The 15551-nt window shown below is 44.3% G+C and overlaps 1 protein-coding gene across 2 annotated transcripts in view; it reads left to right on the forward strand.

Moving 5' to 3' along the window:
• Positions 1-8585: 8585 nt before the first annotated feature.
• Positions 8586-15551, forward strand: part of NRP1 (neuropilin 1) — a 115935-nt gene continuing 108969 nt past the window's right edge. For both annotated transcript variants that reach the window (XM_075082490.1, XM_075082491.1), the window contains exons 1-3: positions 8586-8735; positions 8994-9472; positions 12740-12914. In XM_075082490.1, coding sequence (XP_074938591.1) covers positions 9406-9472; positions 12740-12914 — 242 coding nt within the window. In that variant the 5' untranslated portion in view covers positions 8586-8735; positions 8994-9405. The remainder of the gene's footprint in view (positions 8736-8993; positions 9473-12739; positions 12915-15551) is intronic.

Below are 15551 nucleotides of genomic sequence, written 5' to 3' on the forward strand. Positions count from 1 at the left end.
CAGCAATGCTCGTCTCCGCCAAGGGAAGCACTACAAATATACCCAGCCTCCTCTAAATACCTGCTACTGTCCTTCTGCTGGGTTTTAGCATCTACAGGCAGCCTTGGCACCATGTCTAGAGATACTAAACTTTTAAGCTACATTTTTATTTTTGAAAGCAGTCAGTGTATAATATGCTTACATACATTCCATCTGCAAAAGTGTGGGCCTTTGGAAGGATGAGTACTGTCTCATCTCTGGTCTTCTTTAGCCATAAAAAAGATAACATTTAAAAGAAAAATTGTTTGTCAACACTGTCTCATCACAAACTTCATATTTTTTTCTCCAAGCACCACATTTACATAATTAAGAACCATTTATACACTTGGTTTTTAAATTTTAATTCACCTTAAACTCTCCAAAATAGAGTGTCTATACTTTACTTGAATGGAGACCTGGAGATTCTGAATATACTGATGAATGCAAAATGTACTACATTTATTCTGATTGCAGCAGGATTGTGTATGTGTGCCACAAAATTATCTTGTAAGACAAAAATCAAGGCAGTAAATATAAAAGAGGCATTTTCAATAAATCCAGTCAGTTCCCATCATTCTCAAAAATGATATTTTGATTATATTCAGGGAGAGATACTGCACATGTGAAAAAATCAATTTCATTAATTTTCTAATGTTTCATCCAGATACTGTATCACAAAGGTCTGGTCTGGCAGCCCTTTTCTAATTATGGATAATTTGGTGAAAGAACATTTGAATTTATATTAACAAGTGAACTTTCTGCATGAAGGGTGCAGAGACTTCCAGCAAGATACTCAATGTTTTACTAAGGAAGTGAAAAAACATCAGCTCCTATTCCATGTTGTATGGCAGCTGTGGTTACTCAGTCTTTTATAATTTTGCTAGGTACCTTGCAGGATTAATTTGAAGTGGGGTTCTTGGCCATTGGTCACAGCATGGTATTTTCTGCCAAGCTGAAATAATCTTCATTGCAGTCAATAAAAACCAAGCACCTTTTGGATTCACTACATGCAGTTGCTAAGCCATCAAAGTGGGCTTTGACCTTTTCCCAGTCTATATGTGATACCTGGTTTTTATCTGTTTAGTACTCATTAAGATCTTTGTGATGGAAGAATTTGCCCCAAAGGAGGAGAAACTAACTGAAAGCTTTATGATACGCTATGGCACGATGAACAAGCCATGAAGGAAATCTCAAAAACAACATAACATAGAAATGTCGGGGAGTTTCCATTCAAACACAAATCTCACCCGAATAAATCAATGCCTTTTACTAATCAGAGTCTGAAATAATCTTAAAGAACACAGGGAGTGTAAAATTATAACTACAGGGATGAAAAAGGAGGCAATGTCATGTTTGTACATTCTGCAATGGTGACAAAGAAGCTTCAACAAAGTAAAGCCAACAGAGCAGTTGAGAACAAAAAAGCGATTTCTCTGGATAGATTTAGAAAAACATTTAATTTAATTTTTTTTTTCACAGCAAACAAGATGTTCTCTGGCAAATGATATGAATCCTTTGTCAAGGCTGTCCAGATGGCCTTTGTGAATAAAATACTGCACACAGAGTGACATACTTGTTGGACAGATAACTTACAGATTTGGAAACAGCCTGTTGGAAAGCTTCTTCATTAAACTAATAATGTTTCTGGTTATTTGGTTACAAGAAGCCAAGGGCCTGGTGACAATTTCACAGAAAGGAAAGTTTTAGCTGCTATGACAACCTGGACAACTGTGTTTCTCCTCATGACAACCTGTCTGAATTACATGAAATCATGAATCCACAATGAAAACTACATTCCAGAAAGATCTCTAAGAAACTTAAAACCATACCTGAGAGATTACAAAACATCTAACACAATGATTCTGTTACCCTTTTCAAGAAAGAAGATTGAGAAGACTGTGAGACATGTTGAACACTGCTTTGGTTATTGCTTAGAAGCTTCTTTAGAAAATATTTTTTTTTCCCAAAGTAGGTAAAAATTATTGAGTAAACTCTCCTCAAAACAGGAGTTTTTCGGTTGACTTTATTGGCAACTAAATAGTCCCAATATAGGTTAAAATGCAGTAGAAAAGACAGGAGGGAGAAAAAAAGACAAACACAACACATTTCCAAGAAAGATGAGGCCTTTTAAAACATAATTTCCTATTCAGTCAGTCTTTGTTTAGGGTCTTTTTAACTTTCTTTTTCCTTTGCTAGTTATATACCAGGGAGTCTACCAGTTCCATTTTCTATCACCCCCATTGGGCATCTCTGACATCCCTCTACTGCACCCTACAAATTCAGCTTTTAAAAAATCGCCCACCTATATTCCATAGCCAAAACGTCTTTCTGTTTTAAATGCATCTTCTTGAAAAAGTAACAAAACAAAACAAAATATTACTCTCTGGGGTTTTTTTTCAAAGCAATTTTACGAGACACAACATTTCAGAGCAATTTTTCTATAGACATAGCAATAAGGAGAAAATACTGAAAGAAACCAACATTCTGAAAATGAACCCATTAGATCAGACCAGTTATATTTCTTGCTTTCCACTTTCAAGCCCCAATATGAAAACAAAATTAACCATCATCGAGCCTAAGAGCTCCTTCCAGGTCTCAGTCCCTATTCTTAAGGTGCAACAGCAATAACAGCACAAATATAAACTAATTATATTTAATTTATTTGAATAATACTCCTGCCATTATATAAAACCACCTGAATAAAGATCTGTGTGTTAGCGGTTGCTTCCATCTCCTCCAATGAAGCTAACTGACTGGAGGTAATCCATTGCCTAAGAGTTAATCCCTTTGAATACGATTCCCTGAATTTCTAGTTAATCCACTATAGTCTACAAATGGGTTCTCCGTTTCATGTATAACATCAAAGTGTGCCAATGTAAATGTTCTCTAGTTAATAAATAACCCAAACAAGCATTTAGCTGAAAAGCCATTTAACATCAGCTGTAATAAGTGACAAAGAAAATTATGATCGAGAACATGTCTTGAAGAAGATGAGAGATGACCGAGAAAGGGAATCTGATCTGTAATGAATGCAGTACGACTGCTTGTTTACAGTGATTGCTGCATTGTAGCTAAAGGGGGTGCATGACAACCATGCAGTGTCGCTGTGACAGCTTCCATTTCCCTAATAACATCACTCTCTTCCTAGTATTATTCTATCAGATGTAACATATAAAGTAGTGCATATAATTTTCAATAATATCATATAATAATATGGATGTTTAAAGATGAATAGATTACATGAGCAGGACACTAATTTTCCAGCCAAAATTAGAGCAAGACAAGAAGTACAAAGATACATTCAACATTATTTCCACCTAATTCTTAATGATTATAGACCTTCAGTCTAGCAAAGCCTTACTTTGAAAGGAACTGCTATTTCGGCTTTTTGCGGCAGTTATCTTAGTGTAAACACAGACACTGATATACCCATTGTGCAACCGAATGGAAACAACAGAAGTTGATAAACACAAGTTTATAATCGGAGATTCCACTATCATCATACAGGGTCTGTTTTTCTCCTTTGAAGTCAGTGGGATTTTGTCATTGCCATCAATGGAAATACAATCAGATTCTTAGTCCACATGGGCGGATTTGCTGTGTATTACTTCCTTCATCACAGAAACAGCTACTTCAGAACCCCTTGAGTTGATCAGGCATTATTATTAAGGACACTACCGTAAGTCATGTGCTGTATATGTCTCCCATTTCCGATTTCAGATAAGAAGCAGATTACATTAAGAATATACAAATATTACTGAAGAAAAGGAGTGAGGCAATGTGGAAGAACATGGTGATTATGCTTAGATTTTGGCAGCTGTAGCAGTGCAAGCAGAAGAGGAATTAGTCCTAGGAGAGACCTGATGAGCTTGTTGTCAGTTTGGAAATGGGTGTAGTGTGTGATGTGTAATGTGTGATGATTTGCCTTTGACACAGATGAAAACATTTGACTTTTGATAATCAGATAATCGGCTAATAAAGCCTTGGGCTGTGCTAATTTGTTGGAGTGGAATGTGTTTAGACAGGATGATGAACATGTTTTGATAAGGCATTTGTGAGATGGCACAGTTGTGATTCCAAGGAGTTTGGTAAGATATTTGTAAAGTCACTCTAACCCTAACAATGTAGTCACTGTGGAGATGATGTAAATGCAAATGAATCTGACCTCTAACCAAAGGACTACAGCATCTGAGTGTATTTTGCAATACGTGGCTGTATGTAAATTTAAATAATGTATAAATCAGATGGCATGGTTTATAAAAATACATGTATTTACAGTTGTTCTTTGGAGAAGGGTAAGATGTGCAGTGAAAGAGGAAGGATCATTTAGATGCATGTGGCTGTGTGTGGAAAAAAGGTGTAATGTGAGAGGACGGTAAAAAATGATTGGGTGTGAGAGACTGAGTAGGAGGGTAAAAGATGTAGGAGATAAAAGGGTTGAGTGAGGAGAGAGATAGACAATGCAAAATGTATGTCTGATCTTAAAGATAAGGGTAAATAGCTTCACTTCAGTACAGTAAGCAACAGGAAGCCAAGCAGTGATTCATATGGCCAAAGCAACAGGAGAGGAGATGACACAGGAGCCTAATTTTGGATAGATTATTGGGGAAGATGAGTGAAAGAAAAGGAAAACGTTAGAGAGAAGGTTATAAATGAGCACCAGACCACATATGAAGATATTAGTAGGTACTAGTCATAAAGCAAATATATTTCTATTCTGACTAAATATTGCTAGGAAGTCTCCATTTTCAGGCGTTTAATATTATGGATGGATTTAATTTTTCAAAATAATACCAAATAAAAGTGTTTTCAGCCATGGATTAATCATTTGCCAAAGTTAGGTTTTAATTAAATGCATTATGGTACTATGTGAGTGCATAAAGGAGTAAACATCAAAGTTGCTCTGTTCTGCTATTGTTAAAATGGGAAAAGTGTTTTTTCCTTTGGAATTTTAAGTTTTATATTACATGATTTAGCCCAAGGCAAATATCTTTTATGGCTGAATTATAAAGTTCTTGAGAAACAGGTTTATAACAGAAGTGCAGACAATCTTCAAAAAAGCATTATAAGCACCAAGTCAAATTATGAAGCAAAGATGGGCCTGAACCCAAACCCCAAGCCTAGGCGATCCATTAACTTTTATGTACACTGGATTCAGATTCAGCCTTTGTAACACTAACTCATCCTTGCCATAAAATCCCATTACTGATGTGAAAATGCAGAGCTGAACAAATGCGTAAGCAGTTGCAGGATCAGGACCCAAAATACCATGACTAAAATGTGAGAAGTGAATAATAAAAAGAGACTTCCGAATGTTTCATTTGATGCCAGTTTATATTCAAGATTAAACTTTTTCAGATAAATATATGTAAACCAAGGATGGGATGTCTTCACTCACCACTTCAGGGCAATTCATACATGGAAGAAACCTGTGCTTATATCTGTGAACTAGAGAGGAAAAGATGGATAGAAAAACTAGACTAATGCCATTCACATTATGATAGGAAAGGACGTTAACGTACCAGACATTTTGTATTTCCTAGGCCTTGAGAATCAACAGGAAAAAAAAAAAAAAGACTGCCAGTGTAAAATCAAAAATGTCCACATAGTGCTGAGGAGGGGCAGAAATCCTCTTCCTTGGGCCACGTTAGCTACAAGAGAGGCCATTCCCATTCAGCTGTCTTTTCAGCCTGGTGCACATCTCTCTCTGCAAGAGGAGGAAGTGCTGACATTTGAGACATTAGCATGCTGAAATAAACCTTGGTATATGGATTAGTGGTTACAAGGTAGGCTGAGGTGATAAAAGCAACTTTCTTCATTAGTCTTACAATTTATCACATTGTACCATCTTCACTAATGTACATGTTCTGTCTGCATTAAAGTGTTTAATTTCTCTTTCAGATAATGGAATTTCTTTAAAATACACAAGCTACTAACATGCTGTTGTCTGCATCTGCAGAAAGTGGCTTGTTAATCTGACAGGAAAAGAAATGGAAAACCACCACAGCTGGTTGGTTGGTTGGTTGGTTGGTTTGGAGCATCTTTGCAGCATACAATTGGGAATGAGGATTTCCTCTCTGCAGATTGTAGAAATTACCTGACGGACAATGATAATCCCAAAGCAAGAGAGCCACCATTGTCACGTGCTAAGTGTAATTTTTGCTAAATTCTGGGTATCTGCTTACTGCTTTTCACTTACAGAATCAATCTTGGCTTCTGAGACCGAGTTTTAAAAACAAACATGCATGTATAGACTTCTGCAACCCTCTGGTAAGCTACCATCAGCAGGTAATTTCTGTTTTCAAAAATAGATGTACTTTATTTTAAAACCTGCATTGTCTCCCAGTCAGTTGCAGACTATGATGTGCTTCAGGACAGAACCAATTTATCTCAAGGACTGTCCAGCAGCGTGAGAGTTTTAATAATCAGAAAGCGCTGTTAAATCTCCCCTTCTCCCCTGTTCTGGGAACTTCTCTAAAAGAAAAAAAATAAAGGGGGCTTAATGTGCTACCCATAAAATATACATCCCAATCAATCAAGGAAATGCATAAGTATTGCATATGATGATCCAGAGACTGCCTAAAGATGGGGAAATGAGACTGAACTACATAACTCAGTCTGACTAGTTCCAGCCTGCCTGCAGACATGGGCACGGGCAGGAGCAGGGGCAAGGGCAGGGACAGAGGCAGAAGCTAAGGAAGGAAAGAATGAGGTGTACAGAGAGTATAACAGGATCAAACTGCACTTTAGTGCACAATATTACAGAACTACGATCACGGAAGAGAAGGGGAATGTCTGGCAAAAACTCAGAAAGTAGTGATGAGAGAGTGTGCAGTATGAAACTGGCAGACAGATTTCCTACGGATTTAATCTCCAGACTTCAGCTGACCTTAAAGCCGGGGCTTCAAAAGGGCAGCGAGGGAGAGTGAGAGTGGAAGGCTCAGGCTCTGGGCTGGAGACAAAGGGATGGAGGAGGCTGAATCTGTGTATGATTTCTGAACACAGATGTAACACATTTGTAGTTAATCTGTATGGCTGCAGACTTACAACTATGTTTGAAAACTATTTCAAACATAGTTACATCTTCAGAGTGGACAGGGATTTACTGCTGCGGCTGCACTTGGAGGATGACCCTGCCCCCAGCAAAGCCCAACTCTTTTCCCTCTGCATCCTTCAGAAAGATTCCTTGTGGAGTAGGTCCTCTAACAGGCCTTTTTCCCAATGAAGCATTAACAGAGTTTGCCTCAGCTGTGCACCAGTAACAAATTGTTTTCAAACTCTGCTCTGGGAGATGAGAGGAGCTGACATCCACCGTTGGCCGCAGGTTATTTTCCTAGCACAGCCCCATCTTTGGGGACCATTTAATACTGCGTTTCAACTTTCAGCCTTAGAGCTCTTCCTCTAAGACCTACCCCAGCAACTGGATTGCCTCCACACAGAGGGAGCTCAGAATGCTCCACATAAAAGAAGCAGTCGGGTTCATCTAGGTAATCACTCCCTGAGTGCAGGGACAGCCTGTAAGGCAGGACAACGGGGCAAGGAAGGGACGGGCCCAGGACGGGCCCCATAGCTGGTGAGCACCAGACGATGCAGCCAAAGCAGCAGAATTCATAGCCACTTATGTCCCCGCTTCATGCCTGCCGCCGGTGCAGGGAGGGTGGGTTGCTCAGAAGGAGACACAAAGTCCCCAGTGGGAATTTCATGCCACATAGCCTCCACGGGGAGCAGAGCTGGCCCCGGGGGATGCAGGCAGCTCCTCAGCCCCTCAGGAGGCTTCATGAGAGACAGACTGGTAGTGGTGAGGGGAGCTAAGCAGCAAGAGAAGTTGAGAGAAGCAGGAATGACAGCCAGGGTGGGCAAGAAGGGGTGTGGGAAGAGGGCCATGAGGGAGAGGGTGCAGGAAAGCCCCCCAGAGATGCAGAAATGCAAAGAGGACGGGAGGGTGGGGGGGGATGGGTGGGTCCGGGTGAGCCTGCTAGCTGGGAGTCCCCTCACGGGAGGGTCGCCACAACTCAGCCCCCGCCAGCGTGGCCGGCAGCTCCTAGGATCACAAGGGACAGAGGTGTCCCACTGGGGGAGCACAGGGACACGCGTGGGGCCGGGTGCTTGTCTGCACGCTCGCACGAAACAAAAAGAGGGTGGGTGGGGAAGGGGGTGGCCCGGGAAGGGACGGGGCAGGGTGCCCGCGGGGCGCCGCGGAGGGAGCGGGCCGGGAGGTGGGCTGGGGTGCGCGTGGGTGCGTCTCTGCGTGTGGGGCCGGGCAGGGCACGGCAAGGGTGCGCGGGGCCCCGCAGGACCAGCGGGGGCGGCGGGGCGCAGGTGGGTGCCGCCGCCTGGGTCGGCTTTACCTGCCGTGGCGGTGGGAAGCCACCCCTCGTCCCCCCTCTTCCCCTCCGCGTCCCCCCAAGCCAGCCCCCGCCTCGGCTGGGTGTCAGGGCTGGGGCTTGCTGTGTTTGTTTGTTGGTTCTTCTGCGCCGCCGATGTCTTGGGGGGCTGAGGAGGAGGAGGAGGAGGAGAAGGAGGAGGGCGGGGAGGGGGAGGGGGAGGGGACTGGGGCTTGGGAGACGGCGGCTCCTCGGCCTCTCTTATTGCCGCTGAGTTGCGCTCCTCTTCCTCAGGCTGCGAGCAGGAGCCGCCCGGTCGCTTCCTCCTTCCCCGGCCGGCCGGGAGCCCCTGCGGCGGCAGCGCGCTCGCTCGCCCGCCTCCCGCCGGGGCAGGTGAGTGCGGGGCATTGCCGAGCCCCGCCGGGCATTGCCGGGCCCCGCCGCCCCGGGCGCGCGTTGCGTTGCGTTGCGTTGCGTTGCACCGCCGGGCTTTGCACCGCCGCCCCGGGGCTGCCGGGCCCCGCGGGAGCCGCGGCCGCGCCGCAGCGGGAGAGCGGGGCAGGCGTGGGGCGGGGGGGACACGCAGTTTGCCAAACTCCAGCAGCCGGCTGGTCCCCGCTGACGCCCGCTTTCCCTTCCTTCTCTCCGCAGAGCACGCCCGCCCCGTCTCCCGGAGCCCGCCCGGCAGAGCGCTCCCGAGGTGCCAGCAGCCGCCAGGATTTTTGTCTGTCTTGTTTGTGTGTTTGGTTTTTTTTTTTTTGTTTGTTTGGTTTTTTTCCTCCCTCGTTTTCATTTGGCTTTCTAGTCTCTCTGGGAATGGCAGGGGCAACGGCGCCTGGAGAAGGAACAAGTGTGGGGAAAGCGAGAGGGAGCCGGAGCTAAATGACAGGATGCGGGCGACTTGAGGCACAGAAAGAAGCCGCCCTCCCTCTGCCCCCGGGACTGCCCTTTCGGACCGTGCTTTCCGCTCCTGACTCCGCTGGAGGATTTCAGACCCAGGAAGACTTGTGCGTGGAGGGCATTTTTTTTTTTTTTCCTCCTTTCCCTGCTGTCGGAAGGGAAAATGGATTGGGGACTTCTCCTGCACTGTGCAGCCCTCACCTTCACCCTCGCCAGGGCTCTGCGAAGCGGTGAGTGTCACGGGGGACGTGAGGTCTCAGCCCGGGTGCGCATCGACCTGAGCCCGGCTGGGGGAACTTTGCCGGAGGAGGGAGGCGGTGCGGTCCTGGCCCGAGGATCGCCCGCCCTGGCATGGCCTTCCGACTTTATTTTCCGCTCTTTTGAGTTGTTGTATAAAGCGGGCTGCTCGCTCTCACTAGATTAGGACAGCCAATTATCTTAATAATGTTTCCTACCATAGGCAATTAAATAAGTCTCGCCTTCGATACCTGAAAGATAATGAACGCTTTAAAGCCAACGCTCTCTCTCCCCTCCTTTCCTTTTCCGAAGCATAAGATTTCAGAGTATCGTGCCTTTTACCAGTTGTGTGTGTACCTGTGGGTAGCCTTCAAACGGAGAGCTCTCTAGACTACCCCTTTCCCAAGTCTGCAGTTTACGTGCAACTTGCACAGTGCCAAGAGAGAGGCTGAGCTGCTCTGTGAAGGCTCAAGACTCTCTTCCGAGAGAGAAATCCTGTAACAAATGACTGATGTAGCTCGCGTACTATCAGGCAGCCCTTGAAAACACAACTAATTAGAAGCAGCATGCTCCTCCTTCCCCGAACAATGCCAGGGCACCGTGAATATTTCACTGCATGATGCATTTTTAAAGACGGTCTAATTGTGGGACTGCTTGACGTTTAGCTCTCACACATGAAACAGCTCGTGTGAGTTTTCCTTTGCCGGAAAATCCTGAGCAATTATTATTAACTAATTATCAAATATTTACTTTTGCCTGACTGAGTTTTCAATCAAAGTAATTAAAAGAAGAGAGCACCCTCCACTTACGCTGGTATATTGTTTTAATAAGGGACCGCAAGCGGAGTGTTGTGGGAGAGAGAGTATTAAAATCGCATGTTTTATGATGGAAGTTAATCTCTTTCCCAATATATTTTGAGGAGGCTGCTTAATTAAATCAGGACGAGTTGCCTCCTTGAGCACCGTGGTGCAGGAGCGAAGGCACTAGAGGCATGTGCCAAGCCTGGCTTGGGGATGCTCCAAGAAGATGCACTTTGCTCACCCCCCCAGCCCAGGTGAGGGGTGCAGGCAGCCACCTCCCTGGCTCCCAAGTAAACCAGGACTGCACCTAGCCCTGCACCCTCTGAGGAGCGGGAGGGGGGCACCCAGTGGTCTTGGTGATTGTTTCTCCCCATTAAAAGAAGGGGAGGAGTAGGGCAGGCTGCTGGGCAGAAGCCTCCACCATGAGCAGTTAATGTGGGGCCCTGCTGGAGTCACCAAGGCCATTAACCTCCCCTGTAACCTACCAGACCTACTAATGCCACCTTCACCTACATGTACTACTAGTGTCTGCTAAATTAATTCATTAACCTTATTTAGAACTAATGGTCTAAAGTCATTAGAAACTGCTCTTCTTAATCAAGTGTGAGAGAGATTGCACAGAGCCAGGGAGTCTAGCAGACCACATTATCTTATTACACTGTCACTTTCCCAGAAGTCGCAGATTAAGGAGCGCTGGTGGTAGTGAGTCCACCTCAACGTCCTCTGAAGTGACTCTGTCAAGCGACTGAAGTAGCACTGCTTTATTTCAGGCATTTAACAGATGCCAGACTCTGCCATGTTGTTTGCAGGGCTGGAGTGGGTTTAATGAGACAGGATCACTTTCTGAGTGTGCTTACACAGAGAGGAAAAGGCAAGATTCCCTGAGAGCCCCAGACAGCGGATTAGCAAGATCACCAGTGACAGCTTTTGAGCTTTGAGGTGCAACGCCTTTTGTTCTGGTCAGAGGAAAACAGCCTGTTTTGCAAAGGCAAAGAGGAAATAAATAATAAGATAGGCTTTCCCAGCAACATGCTTAGCAGTATCTGGGTTTTGACCATACAGCTGAGTATGTAACATCCCCTTTCCACCTAATTTATGGCAGATAATTTCTATAAAGAGTGTAGCTTTATGCATTTTTTATGTGCACTTCCTCTTTCATTTCCATTTGACCTGCTTTTCTTACAATAAAATCCCGTACATTTATAAATTCATGCTGAGAGCAAGGAATGCCATTTTGCTTTCACAGGGAACATATTGGATACAGCACTGCAGCCTGTATGTACCATTATGTAGTGTAGGATGTAGTGATATATAGTCTTGCTTTTTAGTGTGGACATTCTTCCTGTCTGTAGTTTACTGTCCTATTTTACTACTCAGAATTAAACAATCAATATGTGGAGAAAGTTTTTCCTCCCTGAAGATCTAGAGAAAGAAATCCATAGTAGTAAAAAACCAGCACACAAACTGCACTGGACAGTGTAGGTTGGATTTCTTGTCCCTTTTTATTTTTCCTGTAAACCTTAAAATGCAACCCTGATAATGCTGGCCAAAGGAGCAAGATGCAGCATGCCACATTTCTTAGTTACATTTGGTGATTCTGGAAACTTTTGCAACTATTTTGCTATTAGAAATAAATCTTTGTTGTTGTTCGGGGAATGAAGGGACAGAGGGAAGAGGAAAGGATGTTGTTCTGCTCCATTACTTTGATGCAGTCTCCAAGCATGAACAAACTTCCTTGAAGGAATAAACAGTGGATGATTTCTGCTTGACTAAGCCCACTTTGTTCTCTGCTAGCCTTGGTCTGAAGAGCACAGATAATTTCAACCTGCCTAGATTTATGGGCTGATAAAACAAAGGGTGGGTCTGCTCCAAATGAGTTTGGATCCACCAAGACAATCCCAGTGGTCAGTGACACAGACCAGGCTTATCCTGTAGCTGGGCAGGGGGTCAAATGGCATCCTTTTAGCTTTCCTCCCAGCTTTCCTTAAAACTTTGTACTTAAGAAGATTATACTTTTTGGAGATAATTGAGTCTCAGACACCCTTCTGAGCCAACATTAACACTGTTGTGAGTATGCAAGGTTTTAACCCTGCAAAGGGCAGTGTTTGCTCAGAGTGGGGGGCTTTTTGAAAGGGTGCTGTTTAGAAATGGGCTGTCTTCTGCTACCTGCTGTCTGTCCAGCCTCTGAACTTAAGGCCGGGCATGGAGAAGCCGGCCTCTTTCCTTTGGTAAAATGTAGCAGAGATGCCTTTGCGTTAAAGGCATAAGGATGCAGCAAAAGTTTGCTTGAAGCAGGCTGCAAACCGTCTGTCCTTCCTTCCACACACACCATACCACCACCACCACCACCACCCCCCGCAAGCACTTCCACAGCGGTCGGGTGGTTCGCTGCTGTGGGCTGAAACCGAGCGCTTGCCAGGGCGAACTGAAAAAATCCCTGTGCATTTGCTTCCCCTGCAGATAAGTGCGGCGACACGATCAAAATTTTAAACCCCGGGTACCTCACCTCTCCCGGCTACCCCCAGTCCTACCACCCCAGCCAAAAATGCGAGTGGCTGATCCAGGCTCCGGAGCCCTACCAGAGGATCCTCATCAACTTCAACCCCCACTTCGACCTGGAGGACCGCGACTGCAAGTAAGTGCGGGCGCCGCGCTCCGGAGCGCCAGGGCGCCACCTGCCGGCCCGCCGCCGCCCTCGCCGCTCCGCGCCCGCGGGTCCCCCGCCGCCCCCGGGCCGCTCCCCCTCGCTGCTCCCCCTCGCTGCCGGGGGGCTGCGGCCGGCGTTTGCTGTGGCAGGACGCAGGAGGCGTTCAGCGGAGCATCCTCGGGGGCGGGAGTTTAAAAACATCTTTACAACTTCTTGAGGTTTATAAAGTATATTTGAATTCTGTCTGCCTGATGGGAGAGGCCTGTGGATGATGGTGATGATGTGCGCTCTGGGTTGCGATCAGGGTGAGGCACCGTTGCGTCTTTGTTGGCCTGCTTGCTTTTTTGCATCAGTCTCTAGAGTTTCGTTTTGTGTCCCCACAGCTACAAACAGCCTGTGGCAGAAACAGGCAATTTATAAATTGCCAAATCCTCTTCATGCAGAGTTAGTCAGGCATTTACTTTCACCCCTTAAGGGGCAGTGGACTGCAGGACTGGTAGTCATATTTCCCCCTTTTTCCCTTTGCTGCTGATTTATAGCCAGTAGCTCTTCTTTCCCCTTCTCCTGCTCTACAGTAGTGCCCTGAGAGGGCAAGGGGATAGCTGAGGCTCCCTTTGCTCCCTTGTGCATGCATTCCCTTTGACCATCTATTTCCAAGAGTGAGAAGGGGAGTCAGAGCCTCCCAGAAGCCATTCCCTGCCTTTCCCCAAATCTGGAAACCACATAGCTTGCACAAGGCAACACATGGTCAGATCATTCCCCTCTTCAACATGCCCTCTAAATTCAGCCTACTTGTTTCATGAAGAAAATATTTCAGTGATTCATTATTTAAAAATTTCTTGAATATCATGGTTTTTTCACCCCCTTTTGACAAATGCAAGAGAGTTATTGTTCATTAATGCTGCCAGTCAAGGTCTTTTCTGCATGTCAGAAAGAGATTAAATTTAGTAGCCATTGGTGTTTGGCATTTCATGGGAGCATCCAAGATTTTACAGGATTTGGTCCTGTAAAGCATCCTCAGGAGTGGTTATAACAGACCATGAGGTTAGAGTGTTGGACTTAGAGAAAGGAGCGACTGTACTCAAGCACTTAATTTTTACCAAGCACATCTTTGTTCCTATTACTTAATAAATTGATTACTTAGATAATAATTACTGATTTTCCCTTAAAATAAAGTTCTTTAATGATGAGGTGTGGTGCTTAGTTGCTGCTTTTGTTGTTTTTTATAATTGTGTATACATCAGCATTTCAGTACCGTAGTAGATTGATAACGCAGGAAAACCCTGTGCTCATAAAACTTAACTGACTCTTTGTTGAAATGAGTTTTTACTGTGGTGTTGGAACTGCAGCTCATATTCACGCCATATGTTCCCATGCTGACTTCCCATTCTTTAATTTTTAATTTGTTGTACTCAGGCAATGGATGACTTCCCTGTGTCTTCTTGATACAGGCTTTGCTTTTGTTCTGTGGGACAGTGCTAATGCTTTAAAATGTTTGTCTCTCTTTGTCTTTTAGATAGAGATTAGGAAATTAAATCAAGCATATTTCAGTGTCAAATTCTTTTTGTTCCTTGCTAGAATACATGTTTTTCCAACGCTGTAAAACCAACATGATCTTTGACAGCAGTAAAGTGGTGTACAGCATACAATTATTTGAAGAACAAGTAATCTTTGTGGCATAGTGTTGTGCTAAACAGTACTAGACTGAGCTGAACTGGATCCAGGGAAGGGATTGACTCCCTCCCTCCATTGCTTCCTTCTCAATATTCATTGTCCACTCTCCCCCTGCATTATTTCTTCCTCTGGAAGGGGGCCCAGTGCAGTAACGAGATGGTAGTGGGTAGAAGGAGGTCTGACAGGGTTGTTTGCATTGTCTTTGCAGTATGCGATGGTGATGACTTTACCGTTATTTGGTCTATGCTGAAATGCTAATCTTCCAGGCTATGCTAAATTACTCAGCTGCTACTTCACTTATATTTAAAATTGCTCTTTTTGAGAGGGATTTTATTTGTGCCAAAAAACTTAGGACCAGAATAATAGAAAATTATTTCAGCAACAGGAATTTGTCAACAATCTCTGTGGTTTGAAATTTCAGTGTCTACTTACAAAATTCACATTCCTTGTGCAAAATATTGGGTACAACAGGAGGTTAATGCAATAATACACATCACAAGATTTTTTGGTTTTGCAGCTAAGTACATTTTGATTTCCTAATATACATAGTTTATTAGTAACTCAGTCTGCAATCTAGAAATGTGCAATTTAGGTTACACTCTAGTTTATTGAAAGGTTTAGCACTGGAAATTAATAAGCACTTAAATATGAAATGCAGATAGAAAATGAGAGATAGGGGAATTCATGTCTGGGAACAAAAAATGCCCCGTACAATTAGAGTAGAGTGGAGGAGAAGATTAGCTTGCTGGCCTAGCTCCCAAAATCCTCTTTATAATGCTGTTCATCACATCTTAGACCTTAGTTAGCGCTGAAAACAGCTTTAATAACAAGGACCCCCTGAGCCCAGGGAAGGAAACAATGTGACTTTGGGAAGATTACCTTCTTGTTCTGTAGTGTCAGCAAGAAAATCAAGAGACCTTATTTAACTTTTTTGAATACTACTCTACATAG

Source organism: Phalacrocorax aristotelis, chromosome 2 (assembly GCF_949628215.1).
Source record: "Phalacrocorax aristotelis chromosome 2, bGulAri2.1, whole genome shotgun sequence".
NCBI lineage: Eukaryota > Metazoa > Chordata > Aves > Suliformes > Phalacrocoracidae > Phalacrocorax > Phalacrocorax aristotelis.